Consider the following 14,318-nt stretch of genomic DNA (forward strand, 5'->3'; position numbering starts at 1 on the left):
TATAATTTTGATTTTGATCTAATAATAATAATAATAGCACATAAAAGGTATTGTTTTAGAAATAGTAACTCCTTATTGCTAGAATCTTCCTCATAGAAATGTGAAATGGGATTTGAACTTGTTCACTATAGGTATAAACTGCAGAGTACATATCCTTGTCCAGAACAATTTCACAGCAACACAGCACTGTACCACACAGGCATAGACTATCCAATTGTAAAACAGAAGAAGCAGTGCTGTATCTCTGAGGTTGACAGTGAATCATTTAGGTACCGTAAGTATGTGTGCAAGTACATGTATATGTTATTCTGTGCATAAAGAAGTGTTCACATAAATGTGGTGCACAAAACCGGTGTCAATTCTTTTGCTGCAACATGAAAACAGCTCTAAAGATGGTGTTCTTTAGAACTGTAAGCATAAAGCTGTGGATTTAAAATCTGTAATGTTTTCAATAATTCTATATGCTTATAAAAAGTGTTTTATCAAAAACTGCTGTGATTCTAAAGCTAGAATGATACGTCAAATACGAACAGTACATGGTTATAAAACAGCTGAAAAAGAAAACAGTTTCCATGGTAACACATGCAAGGATTTACATATTTAAAAATTACTGAATGCTGACCTTGCAAACGACTGCATTTCTTCAGAAATTTTCATCTCTTGATCAACTTCTTCATCCTTTTTCATATAAATTTGCTAATCATGATCTTTCTTGCAATCTAGAGTGCCCCACCTGTTCAAGGGTTCTTATTCATACAGTGGAAACTCACAGTTGGGCCTGTCAGTGCCACTCAAGTTTATGATTCACTCTTATATGGAAGAGAATCACTTACAACTCGTACCATTTTTTGTGGCAAGTAAATTATAAATACAAGGTTCACAAAACAAATATATAACACATAACCATTTCTGTTATATGATGACAAAAAAATAATGAACAATGTGAGAAAAGATCTGTATCTTTAAGGTAAGGGGTAAATATCTCAGTGTTGATGTACAGTAAGAACAAGGTAAGTGTGGATGACAAACAGCTTTTGGCAAGAACATTTATGCCAGGGTTAAAACTTAACACCAAAACACATCCCGTAGTTTGCACATGCAATAGGGCCACACACATGCATATGGTATCTTTCCTTATTCTGACATGTTCAAGAAGGGTCAACTAATCTCGGAATTAGTTACATAATTCTTATTGATTCTGCATATTATACTGTTGTAAATTCCTTGAACTGATTCATACATTTGTGAACTAGCAATGAACTATCTGCAATATGAGGAGTTTGGAAACTTTTGGAAGTCATTGGCCAAAATGTACGTTGATTCAGCTTGTTATAATCAGACTATGGAACAGGGAACAAGAAATCATAACAGGTTGACAATAGCTCCTGCTCAGGCCGTATCAGGCCAGTGACAATAGCACAGGATGAACAAATCTGAAACCACACTCTACAATATCTAGCCCAACTTGCAAAAATAACTGCTGAAAATGTCATTAATGTACGTAGGACCTATGGGTGTGATGAACAGAATAATCTCATGCAGCTCATCTCCAGGCTCTATGGACAGATGTACTGCCACTTACATTCAGACATAAAGGACTCACACATCAAAATAGAGTAATCATCGTTGGTCATGTATCATGTTTTCAGATGGTTCACTTTGGTGGTGACACTATGTATGAATGAACACACAGGTCACCGCACAGTACTATAAAAAACTACAACATATTGACACTCATTTGTAACATATATAATACTTGGGATTACGCTTTCTTAGGAAAGTACAAAGTCTTGTACTTTTGTGGGGCGGTTGAGTCCCATCTGGGATTTGAACCTGCAACCTAAGAGTCAGGCATCTAATCGCCAGCACACAGTCAGCTGCTTACCCTACTCATGTAGGTTGGCCTCTCAAGAACCTACTCGGCCACTGCGACTTCCACAAAAATGGAATTCGGACAACTGGTAGTCTGGAAAGTGTACTTTGTGTACCCCTCTGATAAGTGTAAATTGGCACAGCTCCCACGGCCGAATGCTATGATTACATAATGCCATTTAGAAAGTGGTCAAATGTAACACGTCATATTTGGGATTACACTTTCTCAGGAAGTACAAATACTAGTACAACAATTTGAACCTGAACCCTTAAAACATTTCAAACTTGGGAATTTCCAGTTTTCACCCTATTGTCTTTCAAGATTGTTGGCAGTCATAACATCCACGGTCATGTTTCACCACTGGTTATAGTATGTTCCAAATATTCTTATCATCATACTCCTATTACTAAAAACTAATATCTCTTACAGTTTTGGAAATTTACGGCATTTTTGAGCATTCCCTACTTTTCATTTTATAACAGTATATGTCTCATTACTGTCTATACTGAAAACACAGGGTACAGACTAACAAATTTCTTTACACCATAGGGAAGTACAAACAGGAGGACAGTACAGATAGGTAGCATTACTACCAAACTACACTACACTACACAACCACCAGATGTATGTACAAAGGCAATACGTTGCAGACAATTAGATTTGATATACATCATAGTTAAAAAGACTCTTCTGCCAAATATTGAACAAATCACACACTTCAACACATGGGCCTCTCACATATTCCAGTTATGACATGTTCACATGCTGCAAAGACACTGATATGCCTTCATCATGGTAGAATACTAACGATTTTTTCACATCTTTGATAAATACTGTTCGTACTTGACGTCTACAAATTGACTAGCAATGGAGACAACAAAAGCATCTACTGTGGGATCACGTGACATTGAGAGCGGCACGGATTGGCTACCTGTTCCGCTTCGTCTGCGTGTACTGGGTGGAGACTCACAGTCACCATGGTGACATGCATGTTGTTGATCATTCCCATCGGACAGTTCATCTAACCCTGGGGGAGTGTTACATGAACTCCCCACTGAACTAATGCTAGCACCATCACTGCGACCAATACCGCCACCTAGTGGATACCATGGAAACTATTTTCATTCTTGCTTCATTTTATATATTTAATACACATCATCTGTCAGTGCTAAGGGTACTTACCCCACTTTTCCAAGACATATAGTTTAATATAGTTCTTACTGTGGGTGAAACTAGGTGTCAACCACTAACATATGACTACCTATATTACTTGAACATAATACTTGTCTAGATATCTATCTTGCAAGCCCAAAGGAAACATAGCTACAGATACACCTATAAGGAATATATACTATGCAAATAAGTAATGTCTACTTTATAAACCAAAGTATAAAACAAGCCTGAGTCATCAAGCTATTTCATCATCTACAGATTAACCTATAAATGTTTTATGTGCCGAACAAGTGGTAGATACGATGCCATATTACTAGAACAGTAATACTGCCAGACTATTACAGATTCAAACAATCATGATTCCAAACTTCATACACTAGACATACTTCATGTAATATTTTTTCTGTCAATTATTTTTCATGAAAACTTAGTTCATCTCTGGTCTTCATCAGTTGGATCATAATTTTCAACAAAATCCTCCCAAAAGTGCTCAATGAAATCTATTTGGCGAATAATCAAGATTGCTTTTTTCTCTAGAATAGATATCAAATACTTAGTCTAAAAGGTTTCGGAAAATTTCAACTGGTATACGTTATCAGTCTTACATCAGATATACAAAGTGTGAAAACAAACATATCAGTCGCATAGGTAATTAAGCAAAGGAGGTATCAATTAAACTACAATTTAGTACAAAAATGTCTATCTCTACAATGCTACTGTTAAACTAAGTGTAAAACCATGTCCTTACCATTTATTAAGATGTGAATATATGATCGCTTAGTCCAGATATGAGGTTTGCATGCTGATTGGTGTGCTAGGCCTATACTGTATATAAGGATATTGAGCACTATGATATACCATACCTTGCACTACGCCAATGCCATCGTCAAAGTCCAGCTCTGACAGATCGCTGTCACTCAGCCCGCGAGTGCTCACCGGTGGGGACAGATGTGCCTTCAGGTCGTACGGATCTTGGGATGTTTTCTAAATAGCATAATACCCATTTTTCAGCAAGTCTAATTATGAAAAATATGACCTTCATGATATGTCCAACAAACATAATATACTGGCATCAAAACACATATCACACATCTCAAGTTATTGGTAACAAAACTAGTTTGTTAAAAAGAAAATTATGGAAAAGATAATTATAATAATAAACAAGCTGACATTCATAAAATTCATAAAACGCCCCAAAAGACAAATTTCCCTTCTTTTTGTCGATTTTTTTTAGCAAGAAGATACTGTTTCACTTACTGTTCTAGGTGAAGATGCTGGGAGTGGTATGCTGGCGTCGTCATGGTGACCAAGCTGGTACCAGTATGGTTCATCATTAAGGTTAGCAGCAGTGAGATCAATCAGAACCTAATAAAACCAGGCATGACCACTGATAACATGCATAACATTATGATGCAAGCTGGAGATATCAAGAGATGGTATCTGTGTTATGTGAAAAATATGTCATACATTAAACGGTAACTTGTTATGACATGACTGGCTGTGTAATAAACAGAAGAAAAACAAGTACATTTTACAGATGACCAGATATCTAAATGATGTAATGATGTTTATGCCGTATATTGTTTGAAGATGCTGTATAAGGATGACTGTGTTGTTTCCATGGCATCAACAGTGAATGTTTTACAATAATAAACGTTCCTGTATTTCTAATGGTGACATTAGTGCCTGTTGTACAATGACTAACAGTACGTTTGCATTTTTTTTGTGGTTACAAGAATGAACATAGTACAACAACATACATTATATGTCTAATATATATATAAGGTCATGTTGAAGAATGTACAGTATATACAATGCATAGATAATATAATTATGCTATATTGAGAGACATGAAGCAAGACATATCTGTGGAAGATCTATAACACAGAAGATCAAACATAATGTAGTCAATATGGCATACTCACCTGTATCTTGATAATATCACTGACATCCATTTATCAATCAGAACCAAAACTATTTTGAAGTAAATGTGAATTTAAATACAGAAATTATTTCGGGATCTTGTGCTGTGGAAAGGCCTCTGTAATCACTCAGCCAAATAGAACATTTAAACCAATAAGAAATGTCCCCAACAACCTACAGATAATACATTTTCATTTCAACCCTCCCAAACTGTGTGGGGTAAGCAGAAAATCCTGTTAATTTCAGACTGTCAAGATAACAGACACAGGATTACAGAAGTTTATGGTATACAAACACCCTTTATATACATTCAATCTGGGTAATTTTACAGAAAAACAGTATGTATGATAACTTGACATCATGTGATTCACTTGGACAAGGTCGCCACACTCCATTCTGTGATTGCATACTGTGAATTAGTCTTTTAAGGCTGTCAGCTGTGATCTTTTCAATTTTCATTTAATCTTATGATAGTAATTTTTTAAGCACTGATGCCTAAAGATGTGTCTGTAATGATATTTATATTTATTTCTTCGATGATGATATTGTATTAGACAACTGTCATTCACCTTTAAAACAGGAAAGATAAAGTGGTAACTGAAGATAGATGTAAAACCAGAGTTTCATGACTGCCTCTGATTGCTTTTCTTACATGTAACATTGTAGTTTTGTGCATCAAGATTTTATTGTTTGGGCTTTATCCCTCACCTCACCAGATATTCTGATTCTTCAAAACAAATATTTTCTCACATTTGAAAAGAGTTGTTCTTATAATGGGATAACATCAGAATTATGAATAAGTCTATTGTCTCAAAGTGATATTATTATTTTAAATAAGATGTCTATTTACATCAATGCAATCCTGCAGAAAAAGGACTAGTTTCTTGAACACACTGAGTGACAAAATTAGAGCTATTCATGTTGATATTAAATTGGGCAGATGTTTCAATATATCCGGATACAGCTTGTATGTTTCCATGTTCGGTCTATCATATATGTTAACAACATGTTCTGTGTCAATTTTAAACATGAATGTTCATGAGAGTTTTTTCACTATTTCTCTGTTTATCAACATAAAGAAACTTACTAATCTAGGTAAACACATATTGTCCATGGTGAATAGTTCTTGAAGAGACTCAGGATATATTTTATCTGTCATTCTATCAGAAATCAACAGTCTGTAAATGAGAGTAGCCTAGTTTTTCAGTTTCCGGAAACTTAAAACACCGTCTGGTTATCCAATCAAATGCCACACAATTGACCCTTGACAGTTTCAAAGAATACAACATTTGTCATACAAGGCAAACAGGAAAGCTCCACTTGTGATCTTTTGCACAGAATTGATATATGGTTGTCATATAGAAATTTCATTAGAACCAAAGCACAAATCTCATCTAAGCATTACCAATTTCATACACCTGAAAGAAAACATTCCAAGTATTATCTTCACCACCAGGAGATTTGGTTAAGACGCAGTTACCTCCCCTAGGAACTCGCTGGCTCCAATTCGGTCATAATCCCATACAGTAATCTCAAGGAGTCGATCTCTCATATCGGATTCCTTCACTGGGCAGTATATAAAAGTCTGGTTCCACGTCGGTTCAATCGTGTTGGCTATTGTTTTGGTGCGACGTTTGCTCTTCTCGCTAGAATAAGTAGGGTTCAGCCTAATTAGAAATGACCGGTTATGTTAGTCTCTGTTATGATCAAGCAGCCATTGCCAGGTGGAGTCTTAGGCCAATGAGCCGTCACCACATGTCTGTTGTATATATGTAGTGGCTACAGACAGATAGCATTTACGTAATGGTTTGAAGAAAACAGTTGGAGTCTCTGAAGTTTTAAACTTTAGAAATAAAGCACAGACTATAATGAGAGTAACCAAATTTTAACATTTCTAATTTTGAAAAAAATATTTTATCAGAAGAATGTTCATTGTTTGCAAATAAAAAGTCAAAGTATATCCAGCAAACAACAGTTCGATAAAAGCACCTAAAATTAGTGTAACATAAGTTATTTTCTACATAAACAAACATCAAATATAAAGAAGATGAAGAATGTATTCTTTTAACATTTTAGAAATTTGAGTAAAAAAGTAAACGACAAAATCACTGAAACAATATAAATATCTGAAAAAAATCACTACAACAAAAATCGAAACAGAAATAGAAGTCTGTGGGTATGACTACTATGGTGTAGATTACAGGAAGTAGCCAGTTACGACAAGCTAGACATATACGTGGTACAATTGGGACAGCCACCATCACCACCACCATTATCACTATGATCATAACAACAACATAACACGGCATTCTTGGTCAAACAAGCAGTAAAACACAGGAAACATTAGTAAAACACATCTTATCACAGCCAGGTATAAGGACAAACATCAATTTCAGTACCGATAACGCCTTGATACATTCAAAATTATTTATGATGGTTGGGAAATATAGATCAATTTTGGAAGAAAAAACAGCTTCCGACAAAGACAATATATATTTTTTTCTTTTTTTGAAAATTTGTGTTACTCAAATGTAACAATTTTCACTTTTCTACTTAACATAACATGTTGACTGCCTATCGCAAGTACACTAGCAGTGTCAATTGTGGCCTAATTTGTCCCTACGAGTTATCGTGTAGCTATCTCACTGATCTCATAAAACAAGTGTCAGACATTGGCAAAATAGGCACAAGAGACCATCTCTTTGTATTCTTTGTACCGCCAGATGATTGCTTCTTGTGCCTGTTTATCAACATGAGAAATTTATTTTAAAATACCACAGATGTAGCTATAAGAAAAGTCGTAGTGCAATTTTGGCCAGAATTGATACAAGTAAACTTGTGGTGGCAGTCAGTCAGCATGTTAAAGGAAGAAATCTTCTTTCATGTAGGTAATGACTAAGAATCAATATTTCTTCACTAACTGTGGAGTACTATGTGATTATCTTAATATCTGGCTGTGAGATATTAAACAGAGTGCAAGTCTTATCCCATAGCTTCATGGAACCGACATCATTTGGCACAAATGGGTTCTGTATTTGATGTATTCATGAAAAATCTATTTTAGAATTACAAAATATGATGCTTACTGGTCCCAGTGAAACAGATCTGGATAAAACATGAACTAGTACATATTTCACCATTCTGATATTTTTAAAAATGTGAATAAATGCCTTCATTTGGCCTGAACAAAATAGGTTGGTTCTAGTTACTGTATCCTATACATCTCACTGTACTAAACTTTGTGTTGCAATACATTAAAAAAAACCCATCTTGGCTTACTAGACTTCAGAATCAAGTTTTGTCACAGGAAAAGAGTTCTCTTACTTAAAATTATTATATACAAAATCTAAAATAAAACTGATATGAACCCCCTAAGAAAGTTTAATTTCTGGAGTTGCAAATCATTCTATACTTGTTTTCTTAATTTATAATGAAAGGTCACTGATTAATAAGAGAACTTTCACATTTTCTCCCAATTACATTTCCCATTTCAAAAAAGGACATTCTGGAAGACCTTGCAATGACCCAGTTGACAACTATTGTTGAAATACAACCAACTGTCTTTTTAGCTTAGCCAAAGCAACCTATTTTTCAAAAGAATACACAGGTAATATGAACCATGCCATGATTGTTCAAGGTTTCTATGAAGCATTTACCAAAGAAAATGTAACATATCAGAACAGTAGATGGAAACTTGTAAAAAATTATTGATGCCAAAAAGATTTTATATAAAAATCAAAAGAAATGATTGTATTTCATATATATTTCTTGGAAAACTGTCAAAAAGGTTTTAACTCAATGTTTTGCCAAATTTCAAAAGAAGTTTTCTCTTGCCAAGTAATTTTTTTAATATGTTAACAAGATGAAAGATTTAGAATCTAAATGAAGATGTAGTATAAAATAGAACCTTGACAATGACTTATATATAAAGTAAATACTTCATGTTCATTTCCGAAACATAAATGCAACTAGACAGATCCAGTGGAAGCTGTCAAAACCGGCATCTGTCCAATCCGGTAAGTTGTCAACACCAGGATAAAATCCTTGTCCTGTCTGTGGCTTGTACATTTATCATCAGCTCTACAATCCAGAACAATGTCTAAACAGGATTACATGTATTTCTACAGTCCCAATAAATGTCAGTTTAGACAGCTTCCACTGTAGTTGATGTTGTTGTTGTTTGCACAGCAACATTTAGTTGCAAGTTATGACTCATTTGTCAAATTTATATCCATCATAGATTTTTTTTCATTTTTTGAAACTGTCAACATGACATGAAATGACAAAATTCCTTTCCATTAAGAAAAAACTTACCAGGGATCGTTCTAAAACTAAAAGGACATATTTCAGTCTTCCTTCCAGGTACTGCTAGTAGTAACAATGATTTGTTCTAGTTTTAGCACGATCCCAGTAAGAACAAAATGTGCAACAATGATTAGGGTGTGATGAGGAAGGTGGAATGAGCACAATGATGGGTGATAGAGACTACATGGACACTATACAGTTTGCAGGATCCTTCATACAAACATCAGAACTAATGAAGCTTAATGTTGTTCTTGCTACAACCATTATAGAGGCCTATTTCGTAAGTCTCATTTTTGACACTGAACCAGTTGCCAAATATCTGTCACAGATCTTTAAGGTTAAACAATCTGTATCATTGTGATAGTTTAATTAACAAGTGGTACGCGCTTGTCTCTCAAAACTCATTCTCCAATTTCATATCCACAAACTGGAACTGATTGACATTTTTTGTCAATATCATATTCTCTCTTGCTATTTCTCATCTATCTTCTCTCTTGATATTAAAAGATACATGTGAAAACAACCACTTCTGTTCCTTTGGATATGCTGTCTTCAAAGGGTATTTCTACTGTTCCAAAACAAACTGGGATATAGTGATATTTTTTGTTAACACACTCTTACGAACTACGGGACCGTTCATAATTAATGGCTGGGTGGGTGGTGATCATTTTAAGGAGGGGTCACCTATTTTGTTCTGGGGAGGTAGGGGGCTCATCAGTTTTGTATACATGTTCTAGAGGGGGGTGCATTGATTTTGTACAAGCTGGGGGAGTCAGGATTCACTTGCTCTTTGTACATTAATCCATTCGCATTGAACATGCAACTCACCACCAACAATGAGCCTATGCACATCATGTGAACCCCCCAATTTCTGAACTTCACCTATCACAACCAAGATACATGGAAAACAGTTCATCCAAGCATTGATTTATACATTTAGCTGTTGACTCTGGAGTCTACTAAATACAGACTGTAAATTCCATAGCGTCCTACTTTTCGGAGGGAGGACAATCCTGCAAGACTGTAAGTTCCCATAATCTCTGGTAAAGATGGAAGAAGGTGCTTGGAAAAGGGACATATGGAAGCTGTTGCTTGTTGGAAGGAGGGTATGTGGTAGTGTTATGTGTTATGGTAATTACAAGTGCTGGTATCATCTTGAAAACACAACTTACCTCCGGTCCGGAAGCAGGTACAGTTTGCAGTAGGGATTGCGGAATTTCCCGTTATCTGTTAGGGGGAGCTCGATAGCGCTGATGACAGTGACAATCAGTTGGTAGCTCTGAACGTCATACCATAACTTTATCTGCAAAATTCATACATGAGACAATTGTGCATTATCATGCATCATAAATTCCCTGCTACTTCATAAACTGATTTGTGATGGTGAGGTAGCCCAGCAGTTAAAGCACCTGCTCATTTCAAAGGTCCATGTTCGATTTCCCACATTTGTACAGCATTTGAAGCACATTTTAGCTGTCTCCTACTGGAATATTGCTAAAAGCAACCTAAAACCATACTCACTCATAAACTGATTCATAAAAGAAATATATATGTGAATGTTAAACATACTAACTCGGTGCTATGTTAACTGTTTTAGGGGATCACATAATACAAGTAATTCATGGCACATCTATCAATGCAGATCATGTCAGTAGAAGAACAATATGTTAATGCAATATCTGCTAAGAGAATTAAGTAATAGACTCTACATAAGGAATACCTGAAGTTTTCCAGTTATCTGAGGTGTGTGTGGCCTTGACCTCAAGCCTGGTGAACCTGGTGATGTCACAGTTACACTGATGCGCCCTCTTCGGTCAGTTGTTGGAATGGCATCTTTTAGTCCATAATCTAGAAACCAGTAAAAATGGATTTATTTCTTCACCAATTTTGTCATCTTTTATCAACGATACCTTGTTTGTTAAATGTTATTACGCATGACATCAGTGCTCATTCTGTACCCTGCCTGTATTGTGTTTACAACAAAACCAAGAGACCTTTTAGAATGAATCTAAAACATAGCAACTGCATATCTGATTTCGGTCTAATTATGTCAGTTATCATAAAATCAGTAATTTAATAGGATGTTTTTCATGTGTCTATGATGGTTTACAATGGACAATTAACTTCAGAAAACAGTAACAAATGAGCTTCCACATGATTAATGCTGTAACTATTTGGAAAAAAAATCATTATGTGCCAGGTGGTTGAAACAACAGCTAACAAAATAATTTGTTTATACCCAGAACCTTAAGTTTCTCAAAAGTGTGTAGAAATTATTTCACAGCATTCTAGTTACTTCCATTACAACACAATCCAAGAATATGAAGCAGTGAAATTATATCAAAATACTGGGTTTAGTAGAAGACAAAGATTTGTTTCTTAGCCAGAACAAATATATATGGCTTGCAAGAAATATTATTTGAAAGAGCTCCACCACATGCCATCCCAACATGCCATCAGGTTTCTTATACAAAGTTTATAGGAACTTTAACATGTGAAAGTACCAAACTTGCAAATAATATGAACAAGAGACATACTATATATTACACTATTGCTTGGTTTAGAATATATTTTTAAAAAGACTTCAACATGCTAATGATTGAGGACGTACTTTCATTCCCACATAAGCCAAAAGTTCTTACTCATGACATTTTAATGGCCACATGTCTGCTTATAGCACTAGCAGGGTGAGTGAGGCAGAAATTGTTATATTGGACACACAGTATCATACTGGACACACATTATTAAAATTCTCACACAGAACATACACTGAAGCCTGGAATATCTCTATGACACATAAAATGTGGTATAAATATTACTGAAATATTACATTAGTTTTAATGAAAATACTATATCAGCTTTACAAAATTTGAATATTGTTTCAGAATATTTTCACAATCAGACAGATGTGTCAAAAGTTGACAAATGTCTATGTATGAATATTGAGCTTTTCAAGTGAAATCCTTCTGTCGGTACCATCTTACTGAGAAACCAGGTTCCAGTGCTGCAGATACATGACACTGCACTTCAGGCATGATCGCTATTACAGGGGTTAATGTTACGGAATTAGTAATACATAGATTTCATGTTATTTTCATTTAATCTATAAAATACTTACAGCACATGTCCTTTCTAACCTGAATATCAAATATCACTTGATATCCTACAGTGCTTTAGATGAAAATGTACTTCATACAAACAAAAAACAAAAGAAATGAAATGAAAAACAGCAAACAAATAAACAAAATCTTACTGGCACACCAAAATGAAATGAAACAGAATGTATTCATATTGTTCAGACTGGTAACAAATACCATGGAACAAAATGATATGTGTATACTGTATGATGTCCACTTACTAACAGAATAAGACCAAGATGCTTACCTCTGGCATGATCAGTGTGTGTAGACTGAATGCCAGGTGGAACTTCTCCAGTGCTGAAACACAAGACAGTACAGCATACAACTGACATCTGAGTGAGTGAGTGAGTGAGTGAGTGAGTGAGTGAGCAAGCGAGCGAGCAAGTGAATGAGTGAGAAGTTTTGTGCTACACTCAACAACACTCCAGTTATGCAGCAGCTGTTCTGTTAGAGCTGTATGAGGGGTACCATACATGGCTGCTGATAAGGCGAATTTGTAAGATAAAAAAGTATTCAGTAGAAAGGAGTCAGCTTATCTAAAGGTTACTCTTTCATCAAACTATGTTTTTTCTGATGCTCAGAACATGTGTGAATGAACAAGAGAAAACGACTGTCCATGACAACATCAAATTTGCAATTAGACATCACTATTAAATGTCACTACTATTTACCTTTATGGTCCTAATTTGTTTTAGCTAGGAATTGTATTATATGTGGTGATTAAGAGATTAATACTGCATGTATTTGTCTTGTAAGCAGCACCAGTAAGTATTTCATTCAAAGCTGGACGGATGTTAGGTGCTTTTGTATAGTGCCGTATGGATGTTTGATGTTCTACGAATGACATGTATGAAAGTCAAGTGTTACGTGTGTAGCATCACTCATGATATAAATATACCATTGTGAAACCAGTACCTATGACTTCAAACATTATACTCCTTTATTGTGACTGGCCTAGTATTACATCACATTACTTTGATGAGAAAAGCACAACTGATTACTAATGAAAGCTTTGTGCTTGTGTGGTACTTGGTACACTTACTCTACACCACGATGTACGATCAGCTCAACTTGTGGTTCCTGTTTGGACTCTAGGATAATCTCATACACCTCTTCATAAGTGGCTCCTTGTAGGGACCGACCATTCCACTCTACCACTTCGTCACCTGCACAACAAACAACAACAATAACATAAACATGTGAGAATAATCAAGCAATACTAAGTTTCTGTATGTCTGAGAAATATTTATCTTGCTTATACACAACCCTGGTCAGATTTTTCTGAATAATGTCTATTATACTATTAAACACTATTTCTTTGATTAGAAGTGAGTTAAAACTGAACATTGATCAGCAATATTTCCGCCATATAGCAACTGGTTACAGGATTATAAATCAAGAACACACTGTCTGCTCATCTTCTAATAAAATCAAATTATGCATCATGTTTTATCATGGTCTTGAGAGTAAGAATAACCTGCTTAATCAAATATCAAGACATCAATCAAAACAATCCTGACCTAAAGAGACAAGTATGTAGAACTGGTATCTAGTATATTCTGGTATACTTTTAGTAGAGGTGGGTTTGCAGAGAATTTTCATCCTGCGATACATTGTGATGCGAAAGCATGTATTGCGATATGTATTACAATATACTGCAAGAATTTTTTAAACCCCCAAATACTTATAATCAAGTTAATGCTTAATTTATAAAGCGAAAACACAACAAAAACCACTATACTTGATTAAGCTTTAATAAAAATTTTTAATCAAGACAATAAAAAACTGTAAATAATTATTTGGCACAAATCAAAACAAGCAAATAACTGAAGATTTCCGAGTGTTATGAAGTTTTCCAAATGCAAGTCAAAATACCGTTGTTGAATCGAGCATCACAATACACA

General features: G+C 35.1%; 1 protein-coding gene across 10 annotated transcripts in view; it reads right to left on the minus strand.

Moving 5' to 3' along the window:
* Window positions 1–14,318, minus strand: part of LOC137277881 (regulating synaptic membrane exocytosis protein 2-like) — a 66,419-nt gene that overhangs the window by 7,708 nt on the left and 44,393 nt on the right. For 7 of the 10 annotated variants that reach the window (XM_067809863.1, XM_067809861.1, XM_067809867.1 and 4 more), the window contains 7 exons: window positions 13,457–13,580; window positions 12,659–12,711; window positions 10,995–11,122; window positions 10,447–10,577; window positions 6,450–6,636; window positions 4,304–4,411; window positions 3,910–4,030 (listed from right to left, as the gene is read on the minus strand). In XM_067809863.1, the coding sequence (XP_067665964.1) occupies window positions 3,910–4,030; window positions 4,304–4,411; window positions 6,450–6,636; window positions 10,447–10,577; window positions 10,995–11,122; window positions 12,659–12,711; window positions 13,457–13,580 (852 nt within the window). The remainder of the gene's footprint in view (window positions 1–3,909; window positions 4,031–4,303; window positions 4,412–6,449; window positions 6,637–10,446; window positions 10,578–10,994; window positions 11,123–12,658; window positions 12,712–13,456; window positions 13,581–14,318) is intronic. The other 3 variants (XM_067809862.1, XM_067809860.1, XM_067809868.1) reach the window with 1 other exon arrangement.

The sequence above is a fragment of the Haliotis asinina genome, chromosome 3, assembly GCF_037392515.1.
Source record: "Haliotis asinina isolate JCU_RB_2024 chromosome 3, JCU_Hal_asi_v2, whole genome shotgun sequence".
Taxonomy (NCBI): Eukaryota; Metazoa; Mollusca; class Gastropoda; order Lepetellida; family Haliotidae; genus Haliotis; species Haliotis asinina.